General features: G+C 44.8%; 1 protein-coding gene across 7 annotated transcripts in view; it reads left to right on the forward strand.

Moving 5' to 3' along the window:
- Nucleotides 1-20,435, forward strand: part of CUNH10orf90 (chromosome unknown C10orf90 homolog) — a 237,802-nt gene that overhangs the window by 148,439 nt on the left and 68,928 nt on the right. Inside the window, exons 1-4 of one of the 7 annotated variants that reach the window (XM_033179217.1) lie at nucleotides 3,180-3,252; nucleotides 5,083-5,219; nucleotides 9,351-9,442; nucleotides 17,467-18,583. In XM_033179217.1, coding sequence (XP_033035108.1) covers nucleotides 17,494-18,583 — 1,090 coding nt within the window. In that variant the 5' untranslated portion in view covers nucleotides 3,180-3,252; nucleotides 5,083-5,219; nucleotides 9,351-9,442; nucleotides 17,467-17,493. Of the gene's footprint in view, nucleotides 1-1,886; nucleotides 2,080-2,511; nucleotides 3,253-5,082; nucleotides 5,220-9,350; nucleotides 9,443-17,466; nucleotides 18,584-19,243; nucleotides 19,682-20,435 lie in introns of those variants that run through there. The other 6 variants (XM_033179251.1, XM_033179209.1, XM_033179233.1 and 3 more) reach the window with 6 other exon arrangements.

The following is a 20,435-nucleotide window of genomic DNA, read 5'->3' on the forward strand; positions in this document are numbered from 1 at the left end:
GCTCTGAGATAGTGGCATGATCACATCGACGCGGTACCCACGAGCGGGGTGCTTTCACGTGCATTATTGTATTTGGTTGTCGTCATCATCCTTGAGGCTGGTGCTCCTGCTCTGTCACCAGGAGATACCCCCACTCCAGCCACAGGGAAAGCGAAGCTGGAACACCCCATGCTGGCTGCCAAGGGCCAGAGGATGGTGCTCCACACTCCAAGGGTCTCAGATTCAGCTAGACCCCAAGTGACTACAAAATTCAGTAGAATAGGCTTTTACAATGTCTTCATTATAACCCATAATTTTCTGAGAGAGATGAAAATTATGTGTAAAACTGTGGCTAATAACACATTGTTTTTTGAGGGCCCATTCTGTGGCAGCACTGTGCTGAGCCCATGAAAACCTTTATCTGCCTCATTTAATAATTCCCAGCCCAACAAAACCTATGCCAGCCTCTCTCTTACAGAGGAACAAACAGAGGCAAGGAGGTTACGTGGCGCATCCAAGGTTAGACAGCGTTAAAATGTGGTGGCACCAAGTGTCAACCTGGACCAGGCGTCAAAACTCAAGCAGCTCTACTTTTGCCTTCTCCTCATCATGTACAGTGATTATTCATATTGCAAACTCGCAGCTTTAGTCTTACGGGAGGGGTGACACCTAGTAAGAGACATAAATGGAGCTCAACTTCCTCACCTATAAAATAAGTAGTCATAGTGCCCTCCCTACAAGGTCATTCCTTCCATGAAAGGAGATAACACCTGTCCAGCGTTTAGCAGGTGTGTGACTCACGATAAACATGCAATGCGTTTCAGCCATTATGATGTGACGGAGACCCTGACCAGACGCAAGGGGCCTGGGATTATCCAGCGAAATTTCCATTTGTCTTGTGTTTGTGAAATGGCTTACAAAGCCACTGTGCATTTATATAATGACCCAGGCTTTATCCCAGGAAATAAAACTGCTCACCTTATAAAATGGTGTATGTCATTGGAAAGGCAGTAAGTTATGCAATTTCTCACATTTCCCCTTTACTTTGGCAGTGGGGAACACATCCTGTCGTTGGGATTCGTCTGTGCCAGTGCCATCTCTCTTTTTGTTTGTTTGTTTTTGAAATGGAGTTTTGCTCTTGTTGCCCAGGCTGGAGTGCAATGGTGCCATCTCGGCTCACCACAACCTCCGCCTCCCGGGTTCAAGCAATTCTCCTGTCTCAGCCTCCCAGGTAGCTGGGATTACAGGCATGCGCCACCATGCCTGGCTCATTTTGTACTTTTAGTCGAAATGGGGTTTCTCCATGTTGGTCAGGCTGGTCTCGAACTTCTGGCCTTAGGTGATCTGCCCACCTCGGCCTCCATGAAATGCTGAGATGACAGGCATGAGCCGCCGCATGCAGCTGCCAGTGCCGTCTGTAGCCCAGGTTTTTGAGTTTGATTCAGTGACTTCTCCATCTCATTATTTGCTTTTTTAAAAAATCCGTTTGTTTTGCTGTTTTTAAACTGCATTATTGACTATAAGCTACCTCAAATTTGGTTGGGTATAAATTATTAAACAATGCTCATTATAATTTAGTGTCAAAGATATTTCACTAGATTGAAAACCAATCATTCTTATAAGAGCTTGCATGGTGAATTTTTATATATTGCTCAATTTTCTATATAAACCGTTTGTAAAAAAGAATTGGTAGCAAGTAGACTAATCACCAGTGTGATGTTATCTGGATATATTTTAATACTAAGAAAACTTTTAAATAACTCTCATGCAAACTTGTTTTACTCATCAAAGAAGCCTCAGATGTAAACATCAAAGAGATGATTGCTGCTAACAAGAAATGTCACAAGGTGGGCTTGTATGCCCCCTCCCATGGTTGCCCTGTAAACATTCCGGTGACTTCATCACACATAGAGCTTTGAGGTTCTTTGGCCAAGGCTGGAAGGTGGAAGCCTGACTCATTCTGAGCCTAGTTACAGAGGTAAACTGTGGCCATTTTTTTCTTTCATCTAGCCAAATGCATCCTTGTCATTAAAAGACCTTTGAAACTGAGTAAAATGGCTTTGAAACCTCAGTAGAATATGCTCAAACTGTCTGGAGAAGGTATGTTCTAATTTTTTCCCACAGCTATAACCCTTGTTAAAATATAAAGTAATCTGTTCATTCTGTCCACACTGAGTGTCTTCTGGGCCCAGTACTGTGTGAGGCCCCAGGGGAAAGGAGATGAACCAGGTGTCTCTGAAGACCTGGGCTAACTTGGGGAGACACTCAGGAACAGATCATTACACAACAGCATGAAAAGGATGCATGGTAGCGCCTGTCGGGGGTGCTGGTGTGGGCTGGCTGAATGGTGTTCTGAAAACGATATGTTCCAGGTCTAACCCCTGATACCTGTGAATGTGACCTTATTGGGATAAGGGCCATTTGAATAAGGACCTTGGCAGACGTCATGGAGTTAAGATGAGGTCACGCTGGAGTAGCGTGGGCCTTACATCCAATGACTGGTGTCTTTATAAAGTTTTGGAGGCACATCCAGGGACGATGGCCATGTACAGGTGGAGGCAGAGATTAGAGAGGGGCTGTCCCAAGCCAAGGGACACAGAGGATGCCAGCAACCACGGGACACTGGGAAGGGCAAGGAAGGGTCCCCCCCTAGGGCCTTCAGAGGGAACACGGTCCTGACACCTGGATTTCTGGCCTCCAGAACTGGGAGGCAGTAAATCCCTGTTGTATCCAGCTGTTCCCTTTGCGGTCACTTTTCACGGAAGTCCTGGGAACGAACGCAGGCCCCAGTCCAGCTTGGGGGCCATGTGGGGTAGCAGCGGATCGGGACGTCCTTCTAAGAGAAGCGATCTTGAGCCGTGTCACAGGTGAGGAGTTAGGAGTTAGCCCAGTGGGGGAAAAGGTGAAGGCAGCACTCACCGTCATCAAGCCAGCCACCTGTGGGAAGCAGGCTGGGTTTAAGGATTTCTAACCTGGGCTCCTTGAACTCCCAGGGTCCCCCTACATGTGTGCTTCGATTTTGTACCTTTTCTTGGGGAGAAACGTGTCCCTTGCATTTGAGTTTTCGAAGGACCATGTGGCCTTCACAGTCACACACTGGCAATGTCAAGAAGGTTTGGCAGGACCGGCTGGGAGATAAGGCTGGTGGGGTCACCAGCTTGATTGTGACCTTGCTGACACCAGCAGGGCAGGGAGGTGAACTGATGCAATGGAGCAGAGCCTTTCTCTCAGGAGCAAACGGCCTTGGCCTTGGCTTTCAGTTGGATGTTGGAGGTGAGGAGGAGGGTGTGGAGTAGACTCCTCTGTTTCCAGTGAGGGCAGTGGGAGGGTAAGGAGGATGTTGCCTCAGATGAAGTCAGGCCTTTGGTTTTTGCTCGGCCACTGGCCAAGGCGATGACACAGGAGGAAGAAGGGACGGAGAACCATGAAGGGGCCTGGTTGGTTTCCTTTTGCAAAAGCTGTTTGAGGCGACTTGGAGGCAGCTGGCTCTGAGGCGGTGCTCACGGAGGGGATCTGGCCTCTCCTTGGCTGGATTGGTCCCTCAGGTTTGGGAAGAGGGCACAAAGGCAGGACAGAGAAATGTCAAGGAGAGAACCCTCCAAAAGAAAGTAAGATACAGTAGCCAAGAGGAAAAAGACAGGAGATGAGAAGTGGAAGACAGGAAGACTTCCCAGAGAAACTGGATAGTCAATAGCATCAAATCACACCGAGATAATTAGCTGAATTTAAAGCTGAAAAGTGATTCTCTCAGAGAAACATCTGTTTTAAAATATTAACAAGGAGTATTGTTAAAAGGATGGTGAAAATTCGAATAAACCTTGACTTCCATAAGACTAGAAATAAGAGAAGGCATGTAAAAATCCAAGAAGTAAGAATTTGAGTGCCCCTTCCCTGCCTCTGACGCTAATGATGTAGGTAGGAGAGTAAGTGTAATTATTAAACATACTGAAGGCCTCTGGGCATTTGCCATTTGCACATTTCTTGGGTGGATCAATTCACAAGGCAATATGTGATGGTACTTGTCTGCTACTTTTGTAGACAAGCCAAGCAGTATTGGGCAACAGATTGGAATTGGACATAATTTTTAACCATATTCTATGCTTCACCCAATATTCTACTTGCTATTCTCCAAATAAGCTAGATTTTTCTGCTTTTATACTTTATCTTAAGCCGTTCCTGCCTTTCCCTTTGACTGTGGCTTGGGATGTGCCACTGTCCCTCTCCACTCCGTTCACCTGTGTCTAAACCCAACCCCATCTGACAAGGCCATGTCAAGTGTCTCCTCCCTCCCACCAACTTTTCCTGGTTCCCTCTGCTGGAAGGGCTCTGTCTGTGGCTTATTAAGGCCAGGGATAGCAAAGCCGTGACTTTCTCTTAGAGTTGCTGGAAAAAGAGAGCATACCTTTATCTCTCAGCTCAGGGCCCCACACACCCTGAGCACTGCCTAAATTCCTGCTCAGTTGAATTCCGTTGCTGAAACACGCACCACCCTCCAGGCAGGAAACCGGGATTCTCGAAGTGCTTGACTCAGGGCCTTGTGGTATGTTGTAGCCTCTGGGAAGGTTTGGATGTGTGGGGAATGGTTTTGGATGTGTGGTTCAGGCTGATGGAGATAGCAGCGGATGCAATCCTTTCAATCATCTTAGGAGAGAAGAGCTCTTGGCACCTACTAGTGAACACACACATTCCCTGGGTACAGAGCGCCTGCGTCCTGGGTAGCAAACACAAGTGAGTCATAAACCAGCAATAACTTTGGGGGGCGAATTGGGCTGGTTTTTAATTACTTTCAAAATAAAAGCATGCTGGCTCTCATGATTTTTTTTTTTTCCCCTATGGCGATTTTATTTGAAGTGAAACCATTGATGAAAAGCCTCATTGAGATTCCCATGCCCACAGACTAGGTGTGATTTTTCTAAAAGTCATGGAGTGGTTTTCGAATCAAAGCCTTATGATTCTCTTCTGGGGCTTCAGACTCACCATCTGTAAAAGATGTCTTAAGTTGTCTTAGATCAACAAGCACTCCTGGATGTGAGCTGTGCCAAATGTCCTGGAATGCTTGCTAAAGCATAAGGCTGAACCTCCTCAAAACTCCTCATTTGCTAGGTCTGCAGGTCAGTAGGTGAGACCCAAGAATGTGAATTTCTAACAAGTGCCCCCATCGTGTGGATGCTGCTGGTCTGGGGACCACATTTTGGGAGCCCTTGCTGTTGAGCAGCAATACAGGGAGGACCCTGTCTCGGGTAAGGTTTCCAAGGGGCAGAGCCTGAGGGCAGTGGGGTTGGGCTGTTCTTCAGGATAAGAACCACGGAAGAGTGAGGGAAACCTGATAAGGAAGGGGGAAGAGCCAAACAAGGATGTCAGGTGAAGTCAGGCCTTTGGTTTTTGTACTCCTTTTTTTTTTTTTTTTTTTTTTTTGAGACGGAGTGTCACTCTGTTGCCAGGCTGGAGTGCAATGGCGTGATCTCAGCTCACTGCAACCTCCACCTCTGGGTTCAAGCAATTCTCCTGCCTCAGCCTCCCGAGTTGCTGGGACTACTGGCGTGCACCATCACGCCCAGCTAATTTTTGTAGTAGAGATGGGATTTCACCATGTTGGCCAGGATGGTCTCAATCTCTTGACCTTATGATCCACCTGCCTCAGCCTCCCAAAGTGCTGGGATTACAGGAGTGAGCCATCTGCGGCTGGCCCCAAACTTTGTATTCCTAAGAGTCATCCTGGGCTGTGCTTCAACGTGGAGGGTCGTTCTCAGAGTGAAGCTATGAGCCATTGTCAGTCACTCTCCCAACAGCTGCGGTATGGGGCAGTTCCCCAGCAAAGGGCAGGACTCAGACAGTCTCGACTGCATATTCTCATTTCACAGATAGGGGCATGGGAATCAATGAAGTTGAGTTAGAGACAAAGCCCTGTTTGGAGTGTATGCTGCTGTGTTCAGGGCCTGCATACCCTCTGCCCGTTTCTTTAACCAGGGCAATTTCTTGATGCAGTTACAACTTTACTATTTTTTCAGATTTCTACACACACTTTTTAAATGCAGTCATGTGGTTCATAGGCTTTTTCCTTCTTTTGATAAACATAGCATTGTAAGCACTTTCTCATGTTGCTATATAGACTTTATATTCATTATTTTAAAGGCCCAACATTATATCCAATACATCTGCCTCCATCTCCCCAACTAGTCTGTGGTGGGCAGAATAATGTCCCCCCTCCCACAAAGATGTTCATGTCTTAATCCCTGAAACTTACAAATATGTTACCTTGGCCAAAGGGACTTGGCAAATGAGATTTAGTTAATAACCTGGAGATGGGGAGGGTAGCCTGGAATTTCCAGGTGCGCTCATTCTAATCCAAGGGTCCTTACAAGAGGGAGGAAGAAGGGTCAGAGTCAGATAAGGAGATGCGATATTGGAGGCAGAAGTTTGAGCGATGCAGGGCTGTGAGCCAAGGAATGCAGGTAGCCCCTACAAACTGAAAAAGGCAAGGGAGAGAATTCTCCCCCAGAGCTTTCAGAAAGGAACCCAGCCCTGCCACCACCTTGATTTTAGCCCAGTGAGGCCAGGTTGGACTTCTGACCTCTAGAACTGGAGAATACCACATTTGTGTTGTGTAAGCCCTGAATTTGTGGTCAGTTGTCGTAGCAGTCACAGGCAGCTCGTGCTCAGCCTTTGTGTATCTGATCATGGCAGTTCCTCTGCCTCCCTGCTGGAGACAAGGCATCTCCCCAAAGCTAGTGTTTACTGGATGTTGTTATGTTCTGAACATTGCACTAAGGGTGGTTATGTCACTTAATTGCTTCTAGTAACCCTCTGAAGCAGATACCCTTATTGTCTTCATCTCATGGTGAGGAACCAAAGGATGCTGAGTAACTTGCTCAAAGCCACATGAGTAACCAGATCTGGGATTCAGGTGCTGGGACTCTGTGGTGTGATTCCAGCGACTTCCTGACCACTGATGCCACAGTGATAGCGACTAGTTGGGTCTTGGGGAGGGCTGTCTTGATCCTGCTCATTGCCAATCATAACTGGTGTCGTTTATCAAACATTAACTCCACACCCCACCCTGCCCAAATGCTTTCCATTCAGTATCCTCAGTGCACTGATGGCAAGGCAGCATTTTTGCAGGAGGTGTTATTGTGTGCATTTTATGAAAGAAGAAATTCAGAGAGGGTATACAGCCCATCCAGTGTAGGTCGGCCTGGGGCCAAACCTGCAGGCCCAGACCTGTCTAGCCTCAGCCTGTGCTGACTCCAAATTTCTTAACCACATGCAATGCCACATGGCCAGAGCAGGTGATTTCTGCCTTCATCAGCTTTATCATCAGTTCATCATGATGCATCAGCTCTGCACAGGAATCCAAAAGACCTTTCAGCTCTTATATTTGTGCTTCACGAAAAGTAATCTGTGCGCATCATGTTGGATAACTGTCTCTGTCACTCAATAGCAGTCATAGATGGAGGCACAGCCCCACATCTGAATTAGAGCTGATGGCGCTCACTGTCACCCAAGGACAAGATGAGACACAGCCCAGCTCTGGACAGGCCAATGGTGGCCCTTGAAATTCCCTCAAGCCATGTCCTGACCCCTCTGCAAATCTGCCACACTTGAAAATATTAGAGCACATTATTTTCCTCATAAAACTCTTTAAGTTACAGCCATACAGTGCTTCAGGATGGGGATATGTTCTGAGAAATGCTGTTGGGGGATTTTGTTGGTGTGCGAACCTTGTAGAATGTACAAACCTGGATGGTGTAGCCTCCTACGCACCTAGGCCGTATGGTATGGCCTATTGTTCCCAGGCTAGAAACGTGTATAGTGTGCGACTGTGCTGAATACTGTAGGCAATTGTAACACAGTGGTAAGTATTTGTATATCTAAACATATCTGAACATAAACAGGATACAGTAAAAATATAGGCTAAAAGGTAGAAAATGGCCTACCTGTATAGGACAACTCCCATGAATGGAGCTTGCAGGACTGGAAGTTGGTCTGGATGAGTGAGTGAGTGAGTGGCGAGTGAATGGGGAGGCCTAGGACAGTATTGTCTATTACTGTAGACTATGAGCATTGCACACTTAGGCTATACTACTTTTATTTAAACAAACAATTATACTACAGTGTTCTGATGGCTACAGTGTCAGTAGATGATAAGAATTTTTCAGCTCCATTATAATCTTATTGGACCACTGTCATATATGCAGTCCTTCATTGACTGAAAGGTTGTTATACTGTACATGACTGTATATCTAAAATGTTCATAAACCTTTTTGGTGAGTTGATAAAGGCAGGACTCTAGTTTAGGGAGCTGCTTTCATAAATCTCTTCTTTCTCATCAGCTGCACTAGCAGTTGGGGAGCCATTTATTACAGCCCCTTATAAAATCACCTTCCCTAGGGTATTTCCAGTGCAGAGGTAGAGTGCTTACCCTGGGCTGCAGAAAATGGGCCTCTTCCTGGGCTTGCTTCCCACTTCCACGCTCATACCATCTCCCTGTGTTTGGTTCATATTTCTACATTAGCGACCTGACAAAGGTGACTTTTAGAGACTCGGGGGACTGCGGCTGCTGAGGGTCTGTAGCGTAAGGCGGTGTAAGCCCTGGGTAGACTTTGCAGTACTGCTGGCTTGCATCCGAGAGAAAGCTTCTGCCCAGGACTCCGTGAGGCACTCAGGGCAGGTTTGGGGGATGAGGAATTCAGGCAGAGTAGATCCATAGATATGTCCACTGTCATTAAGCCAGTGGTTGGGGGATCCGGGACTAGAATCCCGCTGCTCCAGTTCTCGGTCTGCTGCTCCATCCAGTTGGACCTGACAATATTCTTAGCTATCTTTGTGGCAGACACTCACAGAGAGGCACATGTGGGGGATTTTACATAGAGTGTCTCGTGATATGATCACTAAATTATCCTCAGAGGGTCTAAAACAGTGTTCATATCAGTTTCTGAGTCATCCATGACCCCTCCAATAATGGTTGCATTAAGAGGCTGAATGAAGGTCAGTTTTGTATTTCACTCATTCTTAGCTGTAGTGATGCTGGGAAATCTATAGATGTGAGTCTCTCTTCTGCTGAGTATAAACTTGGGACGCTGGTGAATATGTTAGGGCTAAAATTGTGTAACTGTGACTGAGTCTAAAGAACACAAACAATCGTATGGAAGAAATCTTGCAGCTGAATAAACTAATAACGAACCCAGAGAGGTTAAATGGAGGGGATGGAATAAGAGAAATGTGCAAGGTTTTGTCATGGTTAGACTATCCTGGATTTACTATTGGCTGATAGAAGATGTGAGTAGGTGACATTAAATTTTACAGTAGAGTTATATATTCCATTTTATCCTTTTATCTACAAAAAATTAGCAATATTATCTCCTTTTGCCTAGGATTACGGGACAACTACCACAGTACAAGTGATCAAATTGCCCTTAAAAATCTCCAGTCTGATGTCACAGAGGCGAAATCTGACTTCAACAAGGTAACATACATTTCTAACTTCTAGAATAGTCAGCAAAATGCACCCGTCTATAAAATATAATCACTGGCCTCCTTGTGATGTGATTGCGTTTTATTTTATTTAGTCAAAAATCGAATTAATGCAGCAAACAATCTAACCATGCTATAGATTTAATTATTCTTTTATCATCTTCAGCAACAATTTATAAGCTTGCAGCATCTTAGAATATGGCAATTGCTCTCAATTTTAAACTAAAATTTATCTGCTGGAGAGAGAGGCAGAAAGAGAGGGAGAATGATGCCATACAGCATTTTGAAGATGCGAAAGAGATATTCTGAAATCTAACAAGCTGGTATAGGTTGTTAGAACTGCAAAAAGTGTCAGTGGTCTGAACGGGGAAGAAAATCAGAGGTCATATTTATAACACGAAATATTTCAGATTGTAGGGAACAAAAGAGCTTGGTGCACAGTGTTTAATATAGTCAATGTATCATATACCAGGCTCTGACTAATCGACTGATTCAGTTAATCCTTCCCATAGCCCCATAAGACAGGTACTGCTCTTATATTAATACCTAAAAATCAGAAAACTACAGCTTCAGTAGGTGACTTGCCCCAAATCTCACAGCTCGTATAATCTGCCTGGCTCTGGAGCTTTTGTTCTTAGTTTGGTCTAAAGGACTGTCGTGGTGGAAGTCTCTTTTGAGTTAACAAGATTTACAGTACGGACTTTCTCACCTTAAAAAACTGTCCAAGATGTTACAGTTTACAAGGCATCTGCTATCTGTCACACATGGAGATTCTGCCGCCAATTTTTGTAGTTCTAAGAGAGAGCGGAATTATAAGAATCACTCTCTCATAACAGATTAAAGTAACAAAGATACCTGTTAAATATTTTTTTTTACCCAAAATGCTTGTGTTAGGTATTACTTTGATTTAGCTCTATATTTAATAAAGCTCAACATTTCCTTCAGAGACTCGGGGCCTGAAATCCCACAAGATGGAGAAAGGAAGTTATTTGGGGTCCTGAGATTTACTCATCAATATTTAAAGCCCTTTCTATGTGAAAGCACCAAGCTCACTGTCTCAAGATGTAAAGATGCATGGCTGTAATTAATCTACTCCCTCAGAGCAGGAGTCAGAGCCCTGGGTTTGGGGAGGAAAATGCGTGGAAAGAGCAGTGGATCACTGACAGCCGTCCTTGGGTGGAGATGCCAGTTAGGAGGAGAGAGATGGAGTCAGGGAAGGGCGTGGGGGCAATCCCGCTGAGCTCCACCGCTACTCTTTTTTTAAGACAGATATCAACTGAGGATCTTTGTCACCTGTTTTTCACATTGAGCTAGCAAATTTCAGCATTTTCCTATTGATGTCACAAATTAATCATTTAGTCACTAATGTTGATGTCCATGTTTGTGGCTATGTGGCAGCATCCCTGTAACACACACACACACACACACACAGACTTCTCTCTCTCTCTTTCTTTCTCTCTCTCCCCTTTCGCTGTCATGCTTGGTCATTATCTGTGACTGAGTTCAATAACTCTGGAAAGTATACCTTCTGACCACCTGCTCTGGCATCATTTGGATCATCTAATTTGGTCAGTAGGTGACTCAAATTTTCCTCCTAACTTGGAATGTTTAGAGCTCACCCCTGGGCGTGCGCGAGAAGGCTGCCGTAAGATGATAAAACACGCCAGGGACTGCCCTGCTGCCCTGCGACTGTGGCTGCCGTAAGTCTCCGCCTCTCCTCCAGGGCCCCCACAAGATTGATCATTTTTCCTTCCAAAATACATTCAAGCTGTAGCAATGATAGGAAGTCACCTTTTCTGCCAAATGATTATTTAAAAGGAGTAAATATAGAACAGAGTTCTCTTCTTTAAAAATTTTTTTTAAATTTTCCTCTTAATAAAAGTAAGAGCAACCCCATGCAGAAACAGGAAAATACAGAAACAAATAAGAAAATTTTTATCTGTACATTTTCCTCTATTTTCCCCATGCATTTTAACATAAGACTGTGATGTCATTTAACTTTTGTAGCTCTCTTGTATTATTCTCTTATAATATCCCATCATAAGCAATTCCTCATGTCATTTAAATTATTTGCAATTTGTGTTTTTAATTTCTGCAGAATATAAGATGCAGTTGTGCAGTCACGATTTACTTACCCACTCCCCTTTAAAAAAAAAAAAAACAGTGATTCTTGGTGGTTGTGAGGGCATAGAGAAAAGGGACTGGGAAGTGAGTGTTTACTGGGTATAGAGTTTCAGTTTTACAAGACGAAAAGAGCTCTTGGAATGGATAGTGGTGATGGTTGTACAACATTATGAATGCATTTAATACCACTAAGTTGTACACTTAAAAATGGCTAAGATAGTAAATGTTATGTGTATCTTACCACAATTTAAAAATTGGGGGAAAAATAGATTCTTTCTGGCTTTTCAATGCTCTATGTCACACTGCATTGAGTTCTTTGTTTTTAGTAACTGCCTGGAAAGGCCAAAGTTTCATGATGCAGAGTGAGAAAAGATCAGATTTTTCCATTTGTCTTTAAACTGTCTTCCCCTGTTGCTACATAATTGAGCAAGCTCATACATTGAAAAATGCGCTTCCATTCAGGATGAAATGCCCCTAGGCTGACAGTGACCATGGCTCCAGATCAACTCAAAGGAGGAAGGCAGGTTTGCAGCAAATGCGGAGAGGACTGCAGGGTCTTCTGTGGGAAGCTGCAGCCAAAGAATCTTGGGGCAAGTACAGCATAGGTTGCAGAGCAGCAATGGGGAAAAATTCAGGTTTCAAGGTAGAGATGGGAGGAGAGGCTTATTCTTTGGAGAAATAAATTGCTACAGGAACGGAGGTATCGTCACTCCAGTGGCTTAAGAGCCGATTCCTCTGATCATCTGCTACTTGACTCTTTCTGGCTTCAATTTATGAAATTACGCCCTCTTAGAAATACCTCAAGGCATAAATATAAAGTTAAAAACAGTCAATAAAAGCATAAAACTGTGAAAGCAGGTACCAGCACTACAAAATCATGTTTGAAACATTTAAGAGAAATCAATATCTTAAAGCAGCATCTCTGAAAAAGAAAATGTGAAAAAATGTGTTGTGTGGTGCTGGTCAGGAAATGAATGGTTCACCAAACCGAGACAAAACCCAGCCACGCATCTGACCTCTCTCCAACACGAATGTTCTACCGTAAATATGAGATGATTTTCATCCTCCTTTTAAATCAAATCTGTTAATTATATTTTAGATGAAAGGAATCTCTTTGTAAAGACATGTTTAGTTAACCCAGTAGAAAGGAGGATGGAATGTCACCCTGAAATAGCTTAATTTGAAAAGATGTTTGGTGTAAAAGATGTAATTACTTTCTAGAGAAAATTTGCCCAGTTTTAAAAGTAGTCGGCTGACTTAGGAACATTAAATAACCCCCCATCTCATCTTCTTCTTGGTTTCCGAGACCCAGAAGAGGAATGCAACACAAAATGATGTGTTAGGGGCTGAATCGCGTCCCCCCAACCCCCACTAAATTTATATGTTGAAGTCCTATCCTCTGCTTTCTCAGAATGTGACTGCATTGGGAGGTAGCATCTTTCAAAGAAGTGATTAAGGTTAAGTGAGGTCATTAGAGTGGGTCCTAATCCAATCTGACTGGCGTCCTTGTAAGAAGAAAAGTTTAGGACCCAGACATGGGGCAGAGGACAGAGGGAGGACCATGTGAAGATGCAGGAAGAAGGTGGCTGTCTACAAGCCAAGGAGCGGCCTCAGAAGAAACCAGCCCTGTGACACCTTGATCTTAGACTTCCAGCTCCTAGAACTGAGAAAATCAGTTCAGTTGTTTAAGTCACTCAGCGTGTGGTACTTTGGTGCTATGGTAGCCCTGGCAAACTCACGTAGATTTTTAAGAGGTTGGACCTTATCTTCAATCATTTAATGGGTCTCACTGAGAGAATAGGGTTTAATACACAGAACTTCCCAAACAAGAGTGTCCTGTGTATTAAACAGCAAAGAGTCCTCCAGTGTTTCCTTTTCAATATCTCCCAGTTTGTTGTTTGGGGACTTTTGTCAAAACTAAGACTACACATTGGGAAAATGCAGCACTTGGCACATAGTAGGTGCCCAAATAAATATGTGGAATGCACAGTTAAAGAGTTTGACCATGACTGTATGTTATGAATAATAGAATTGCACCTAAAAAGTTACATGACTTCTACATTTCTATCAGCAAAATTTTAACCTATTGGATATACAATGAGTCATTTCTGTTTATGTAATTCAGGTAAACCCAAATGCATTCCATTGTAAATTCCCCTGAAATATGGTGTCACTTTGATGTGAACCCTCCTCACCCCTAGTAGGTTGGATTATGTCGGATATCCACTCGTTTCTGCTGGGTCATGGGAAGAGTACTGGAGAATTACATCACACATTGGTATCTTGAGAGGGCAAATCGATTTTTCTTTGGAACTGGGCATTCATCAGTATTTGTCCCTCAGGAGCAGTGTCACCTTGGCATCCTGAGTGACTCCAGGGCTTCAGAAATAAGTTCAAGTTCATGCCGTTCATGATTGCTCTTCCCTCATCCATTCACATCTCGTAGAGTCAAAAAATCATGGTCACACTTGCCAGGCCCCACTTAATGAAACGGTGGCTAATTCCTTATCCCGTCCTCTGGGCCTCTAGGATCTTCTGGAGGGACGTACAGGCCTGCAGCCCTTCAGCACAGCCTGGGGGCATCCCTCAGCATGCACGGCCCTGGGCTCTGACTGTGGCTTCAGGGCTCAGTCCAGACGTGTAGCCAGAATCAGGTATTTCCCATTCCTGTCGTTCCAGGATGAGATGACGTTCTCTCATTCCCAGCAACACACCCCTCGTTGATGCCAAGCTCACGGGTGTCATGGTGTCCTGAGCCTAAAGAATAGGTACTCTCTTGATTGTGGAGACCACAGTACGAGGAAGCCTGGAGGACCCCCCGAGAATCACCCCTGTTTTCTCCTTGCTTAGCAGCTGTGACAGCCAAAGGCCCTGTCCAAGGTCCTGTAGCCAGTATGGGAGTCCCGGCTCACGCTAGACCCCAGCTGGCCTGAGTCCTAGGCTGGCATCCTTCCCACCATATCCATGCAGAAGAATCACCTGGGAGCTGGTGAAAGACACAAATTCTAGGCTTTATCCCCATAGATCCTGAGCAACCTAGGTCCAAGGAGGGAGAGGTCTAGAAATCTACATTTTTAACATGTCCTCCCCACCAACACACACACACACACACACACACACACACACCACACACACACACACACACACACACACACACCATCTCTCTCTCTCTCTCTCTCTCTCTCTCACTCTAGGTGGTTTCTATGCAGGCAGTCCCTGGCACAAACTTTGGGAAACATTGCCCTGTAAAATAAGACCTACACTGCAGTTTCCAAAGTGGGTCTTTTTTTTTTTTCTTCAAAGAGCAGTGTCAAAGGAGTTCCTACTGGGTATGATTGCACTCCTCGTAGGGTACACAAGAACAATTATGATCAGATCTAAATTTAACTAAAATGGGAGGGACTGTGTACCAAGGGAAATAGGCACCAGGTGCATTTCAGTTTTCTTGTATGTAAACTACATCCATAAAAAGTGGTGCAAGTGGAAAGGATTCAGGGTGCTGCAGAAGTGCTGCAGGCTGGAATCTCCCTGGAAGCTCTAAGAACACTGATGCCTGGGCCTCCCTGCCCAGGAATTCCAATGTAATTATCTGGGAATGAGGCCTGGGCATTGGGGTTTGGATGAGTTCCCAGGTGACTGATGAACCCTGGGCTGACAACTGCTAGAGAGGAAGCCCCACCTGACAGGACTTCCAGCAGAGCTAGCCTCAGGGAAGCAACGCATGATATGATCTGGAAGTGTAAAGTAGCCATTGGGCTGAAAGAGAGGGCTGAATGTCCCCTTTCATGACTCGGTGCTACTGCATTGACCGTTTTTGTTTTTTTTTTTATGAAAAAAAGTAGCTAGGGATATTTTGATTTATTTTTAAATGAAGTAAATTTTAAAACGACTCTCCTGTCTATTTCTTCTTTGTTGCTCATCTCTGGGTATCTTTCAAATGTACAACTTCCCATGTATCTTTTTTAAAAAAAACCACATATAATGTGACGGAGATTGTCATGCAAAACAAGCCAACTGTCTTCTCATGCCTGACTCTAAGGATACAAAGTCCCTCAGGCAGCTAAGATCACATACTGGCCCTCCTGCAGCCATGTATGTGGACTTGCCATGCCACATGTCCAGCTAGTGGGAAACATGCAGTTATTTGAGTCAGCAAATATTAGTCCTGCCCTGAAGAAAATAAAAATGCTACTGTGCTTGCTCTTGGAATGAGCAAATACCCTGTTTCCAACATACACAGGCCCTTCCTCTCCAAAACGTGTTGTCTTGAGAAGACCAGCAGCCTCACAACTTGTCTGTGTTTCTCGAAGTATGCGTCCCAGATCACCTACATCAGAATCACGGGGATGTCAGTTGAAATGCAGATGCCTGGGTGCCACCCACAACCTACAGAATCAATCTCTGGGGCCTGGGGAATCTGCAGTGGTAACATCCCAGGCCATTCTCTGCATGTTGGGATTTGGGAGCTGCTGTGGCAACTGTTGGGCATCCAGTTATGTCTTCAGGCCCCCAAAGCAAAGATTATCTGCGCAGTGGGAGTTTAGTGGTTACATATATTATTCCAGATCCTGTGTCGTTCTATGCAAGGATTCATTGTAAGCATGTACCATTATGAATGTCTAAACGGGGGCCAGGACCCTGTTAGCCTTCACTAAGTGCTGGAGTGTAGTCCATCTTCTGTGTCGTATTTTGTAGTGCTTCATACATAATCATAATAGAAACAAATGAGTACAGACCTGGCTAGATGCTTTGTTAAAAATCATAGCACACTCTTTTCAACACATGAGCAATTTACTGTTAGGACAATCTGCTGATTAGGAAAATTGAAACACCTTGGTCATTTAAAAATACTGGACAAAAACTCATGCAACCGATCATTGAAATTCAGCAAAGCTACATGTGCCTTGGTCCAGTGTCCCCTGTCGCCCCAATTCTGATAGGTGAAATCAACTGATTGCCATAGTGTTGGTCTGGGCAAATGAGGGCATTTGATTTTTTTTTTTTTTTTAATGTGTGTGAGAAAGACAGAGTTTCGCACTTGTTGCCCAGGCTAGAGTGCAATGGCACAAACTTGGCTCACCGCAACTTCCGTCTCCCGAGTTCAAGCGATTCTCCTGCCTCAGCCTCCTGAGTAGCTGGGATTACAGGCATGCACCACCATGCCTGGCTAATTTTGTATTTTCAGTAGAGTTGGGGTTCCTCCATGTTGGTCAGGCTGGTCTCAAACTCCCGACCGCAGGTGATCTGCCCGCCTTGGCCTCCCAAAGTGCTGGGATTACAGGCGTGAGCCACCGCGCCCGGCTGGGCGTTTAATTTCTATTATTTTGCTCTCTGGACCTTGACCTCCATGATGCCAAGCAGCAGGAAGCAACTGAATTAGAGTCTAAACTGGCAAATGTGGAGGACTGCAAAGGACGAAGGTACGGGGAGGCCTCCTGGTAACCACCGTTGCTGTTTCCTTTCAGGAGTGAGGACTCATCTCCTACATAAACCTGTGGCCCCAAGTTCCAGCCCACCTCCAGGATTCTGTCTTTCCTCTCCATTGAGGATGCGAGCCTGTATTTGTGGGCTCCTGGGCTTGGTGGAGGTGGTTATCAGGATTAGATGATCCCCGTTGACACATCATTCGATAAATTAAGAATAGATGCCCAGCAGAGAAAACCAATTCATGACTCAGGCCAATGTTTCCAGAACGTGTAACTTGTCATAAACATCTAGTTTTCCTGCCTTTCCTGACATCTCTGAGCATCATGTGTGCAGTAAAAAGCCTTGGACAAGACATCTGAGTGTTATGAACCAAGTGCTCCAGCATCCTGCTGGCCCTTGAAAGAGAGTTTCCTGTCTGTGTTTCAATAGACTGCTTGAATAATTGGAATCTTTTTCTATTTGCAGGAGACCCTGGCATCACAAAACACAAAAATGATTTCATCCTTAGTCATCTCCCAGATGATGGATGAGAATAAGCCGAGAGAAAACAGGGCTTCCTTGCCCCTGCCCTGTACGATTGGTCAGGCTCGTGCACATCACACCAAGCGATCTCTGGCTAATCGCAGCGGAGTCAACATTCACAGGGCATTTGCGTTACTTCCGGGCAGATTAGGAATCCCAGCACTGTCGGATGAGCGAGGACCTGAGACAGAGCTGCCACCCAAAGAGGAGAGCCCCTGTGGGGGTCCTCGCAGAGGGTTTGCATCCATCACCATCACGGCCAGACGCGTGGGCTCCCCAGCCAGCGCCCTGCTGTGGGGGACTGTTGGGGACTCTCTGTGCCCCAAGTGCAGGGCTGAGGACACACTGTTCCAGGCGCCCCCAGCTCTGGCCAATGGCGCCCATCCAGGTCGGCATCAGAGATCTTTTGCCTGCACAGAGTTCTCCGGAAACAGCTCCGTGGTGCGGCTGAGGGTTCCCGAGGCCCACACAGGGTTGTGTGAGAGACGCAAGTACTGGGTCACCCATGTGGATGACCAAGAGACCAATTTTTCTCCAGACACCCCACTGTCAGGAAAGAGCCCTCTGGTGTTCAGTTCCTGTGTCCACCTCAGGGTGTCTCAGCAGTGTCCAAATTCAATCTATTATGTAGACAAGTCTCTCTCCGTCCCCATTGAGCCACCTCAAATTGCCAGCCCCAAAATGCACAGATCCGTCCTGTCGCTCAACCTCAGTTGTAGTTCCCACAGATTAACAGCAGATGGAGTAGACGGCCTAGTGAACGGGGAGCCAATAAGCGGAGCCCTGAAGCAGGAGCTCGTGGAGAGAGACCAGGACCTCGTAGGCCAGCGCTGGAACCCAGGTTTACAAGAAAGTCACTTGAAGGAAACCCCATCGTTGGGGCGGGTGCATTTGGGGACCGGCGCATGTCCTTGGAGTGGTTCTTTTCCATTGGAAAACACAGAATTGGCAAATGTGGGAGCTAACCAGGTCACTGTAAGAAAAGGGGAAAAGGACCATGCAACTCGTTGTCATGCCAACCAACTGTCCATTCACATTCCGGGCTGGAGTTACAGGGCAGGTGAGTGGTGCATGCATCTGCAGGAGGGTGACCTGTGTAAATGTCCAAGCAAGGTGCTATTGAGTGAGTTTCTTATACAAAACTAAGAGGCATTTCTCAGTAGACTTGCAGTGATCTGCTCTGCTCATAGTTGACAACTGATAGCTCAGCATCGATGTCTGATTGGATAGATTTTTTTAGTTGACACTTTTGTAGATTGTAAGAGGCCTTCTGTCAAATTGTTCCCAATAGTTCCAGACCATATGTAATGAGAAGGAAATGATAGCCTCCAAAGGAAGTTAATTTACAACATGCCCAAACTGCTTTCCAAAAGAGGGTGAGAAGAATGCAATGCCATTCGCCCCCAGATGTTTCATCTCTCTCGCCAAACATCTGCATATTTGGAAGCGTCCAGATTTCTGTACTTTTTACTTTTCAAGTTAGCCTCATTGATATGAAAGCTAGACTGCAAAGCTTCATAATGGAGTGTGTATGTGTGAATGTATGCGTGCGAATGTGTGTATGTGTGGGCGTGTATAGTCATTATAGGACATTTTCTAAATCAGGCAAGTCAGGGAGTCTCTGTGCCAAAAAGTAGCAGCAGCAGCAATTTTCTGTCCCCCTGGTTGTGTCTTCTGGGGCATCTCGGCCAGGATTTGTTACTGTTTCTGCCATTTCCAGGGTCAGGCAGAATTCCCAAGGTGGGCTGCCCCGAGGACTCTTCACCTTTCTTGGGAAATCAAAAGAGAAAAGCAGGCATTTTTTGGAGGAAAGAGACCAGATTTCTTTTTGTCTCTGTGTAAACTTCTGATTTTCAACTTTACTTTCTGCAAGAGGCTCTGGTTTATGAATTACTATTTGGAATTTCTATTTGGAAAAAGGTATTTAAAGATATTAGTATACAATTGAAAATGCAGAATGTGCATAATAACTTTACAGTACAACTTTGGTTCATTAAAGCTTTATTAATAAAAATGACTGTAAAACATTTAAAGTTATGATGTATATAGAAATGTTAAATGATGTAATTAATGTTAACAAGTACATATATATTTAATGCTCAGAGATTTTTAAGGCAATTTTGATATGGCTTTCAGATTGATTAAATCATTGAAATGCATGTCTTACAGACTTATTACAAGAAGGACAACATAAGCAGCTACCAGTGTTCCAAAGATAAATCCCACTTTAGTATTTAAAGAGATTGCTCAAGCTAAGCACTTCATCTTCCTTATTGATGATGATTCCAGAAATATACCACTGCATTGTTGTGTGTTACCCCAGTTAAAGCACATCCTCATTTTTAAACCACGTTTCATGGTGTGAAATAATAATTTGGATTTATAGTACTTTTCACCAGAGGCTGTCTACTAATAATAAGAGCCAGAACTCAAACACTCATCTCAGAGGAGGCCAGCAAGAGTGTGGAAACTTCCCCCAACTTACTTTTCGGCTTTGGTGGTGCAGAGAAGATTTTTTATTGTGATTTTGTGAAATGACTACTCCTGGAAGGGATTATCTTAGCAAGCAGTGTAAATTCATTCTACATCCTATGGGCCAACATTCCCCAGAAAAAGCACATATCCCAGAGATTCACGAGTGGCTTTAAGCCATGAGGCTTCATTCTACCATTTGAGGAAAGAGATAGTCACAAAGACCAGGGGAGTCTTGAATACCTTGTTAATAATTTCAGTAGCTTTGGGGGTACAAGTGGTTTTTGGTTACATGGATGAATTATACAGTGGTGAATTCTGAGATTTTAGCGCACCCGTCACCCAATTAGTGTATATTGCACCTGATGTGTTTTTTTTAAATCCCTAGGCCCACCTCTCGCCCTCTCTTTTCTGAGTTTTTAAACCCGTCATATCACTCT

Source organism: Trachypithecus francoisi, unplaced genomic scaffold, assembly GCF_009764315.1.
Source record: "Trachypithecus francoisi isolate TF-2019V2 unplaced genomic scaffold, Tfra_2.0 Contig01579, whole genome shotgun sequence".
Taxonomy (NCBI): domain Eukaryota; kingdom Metazoa; phylum Chordata; class Mammalia; order Primates; family Cercopithecidae; genus Trachypithecus; species Trachypithecus francoisi.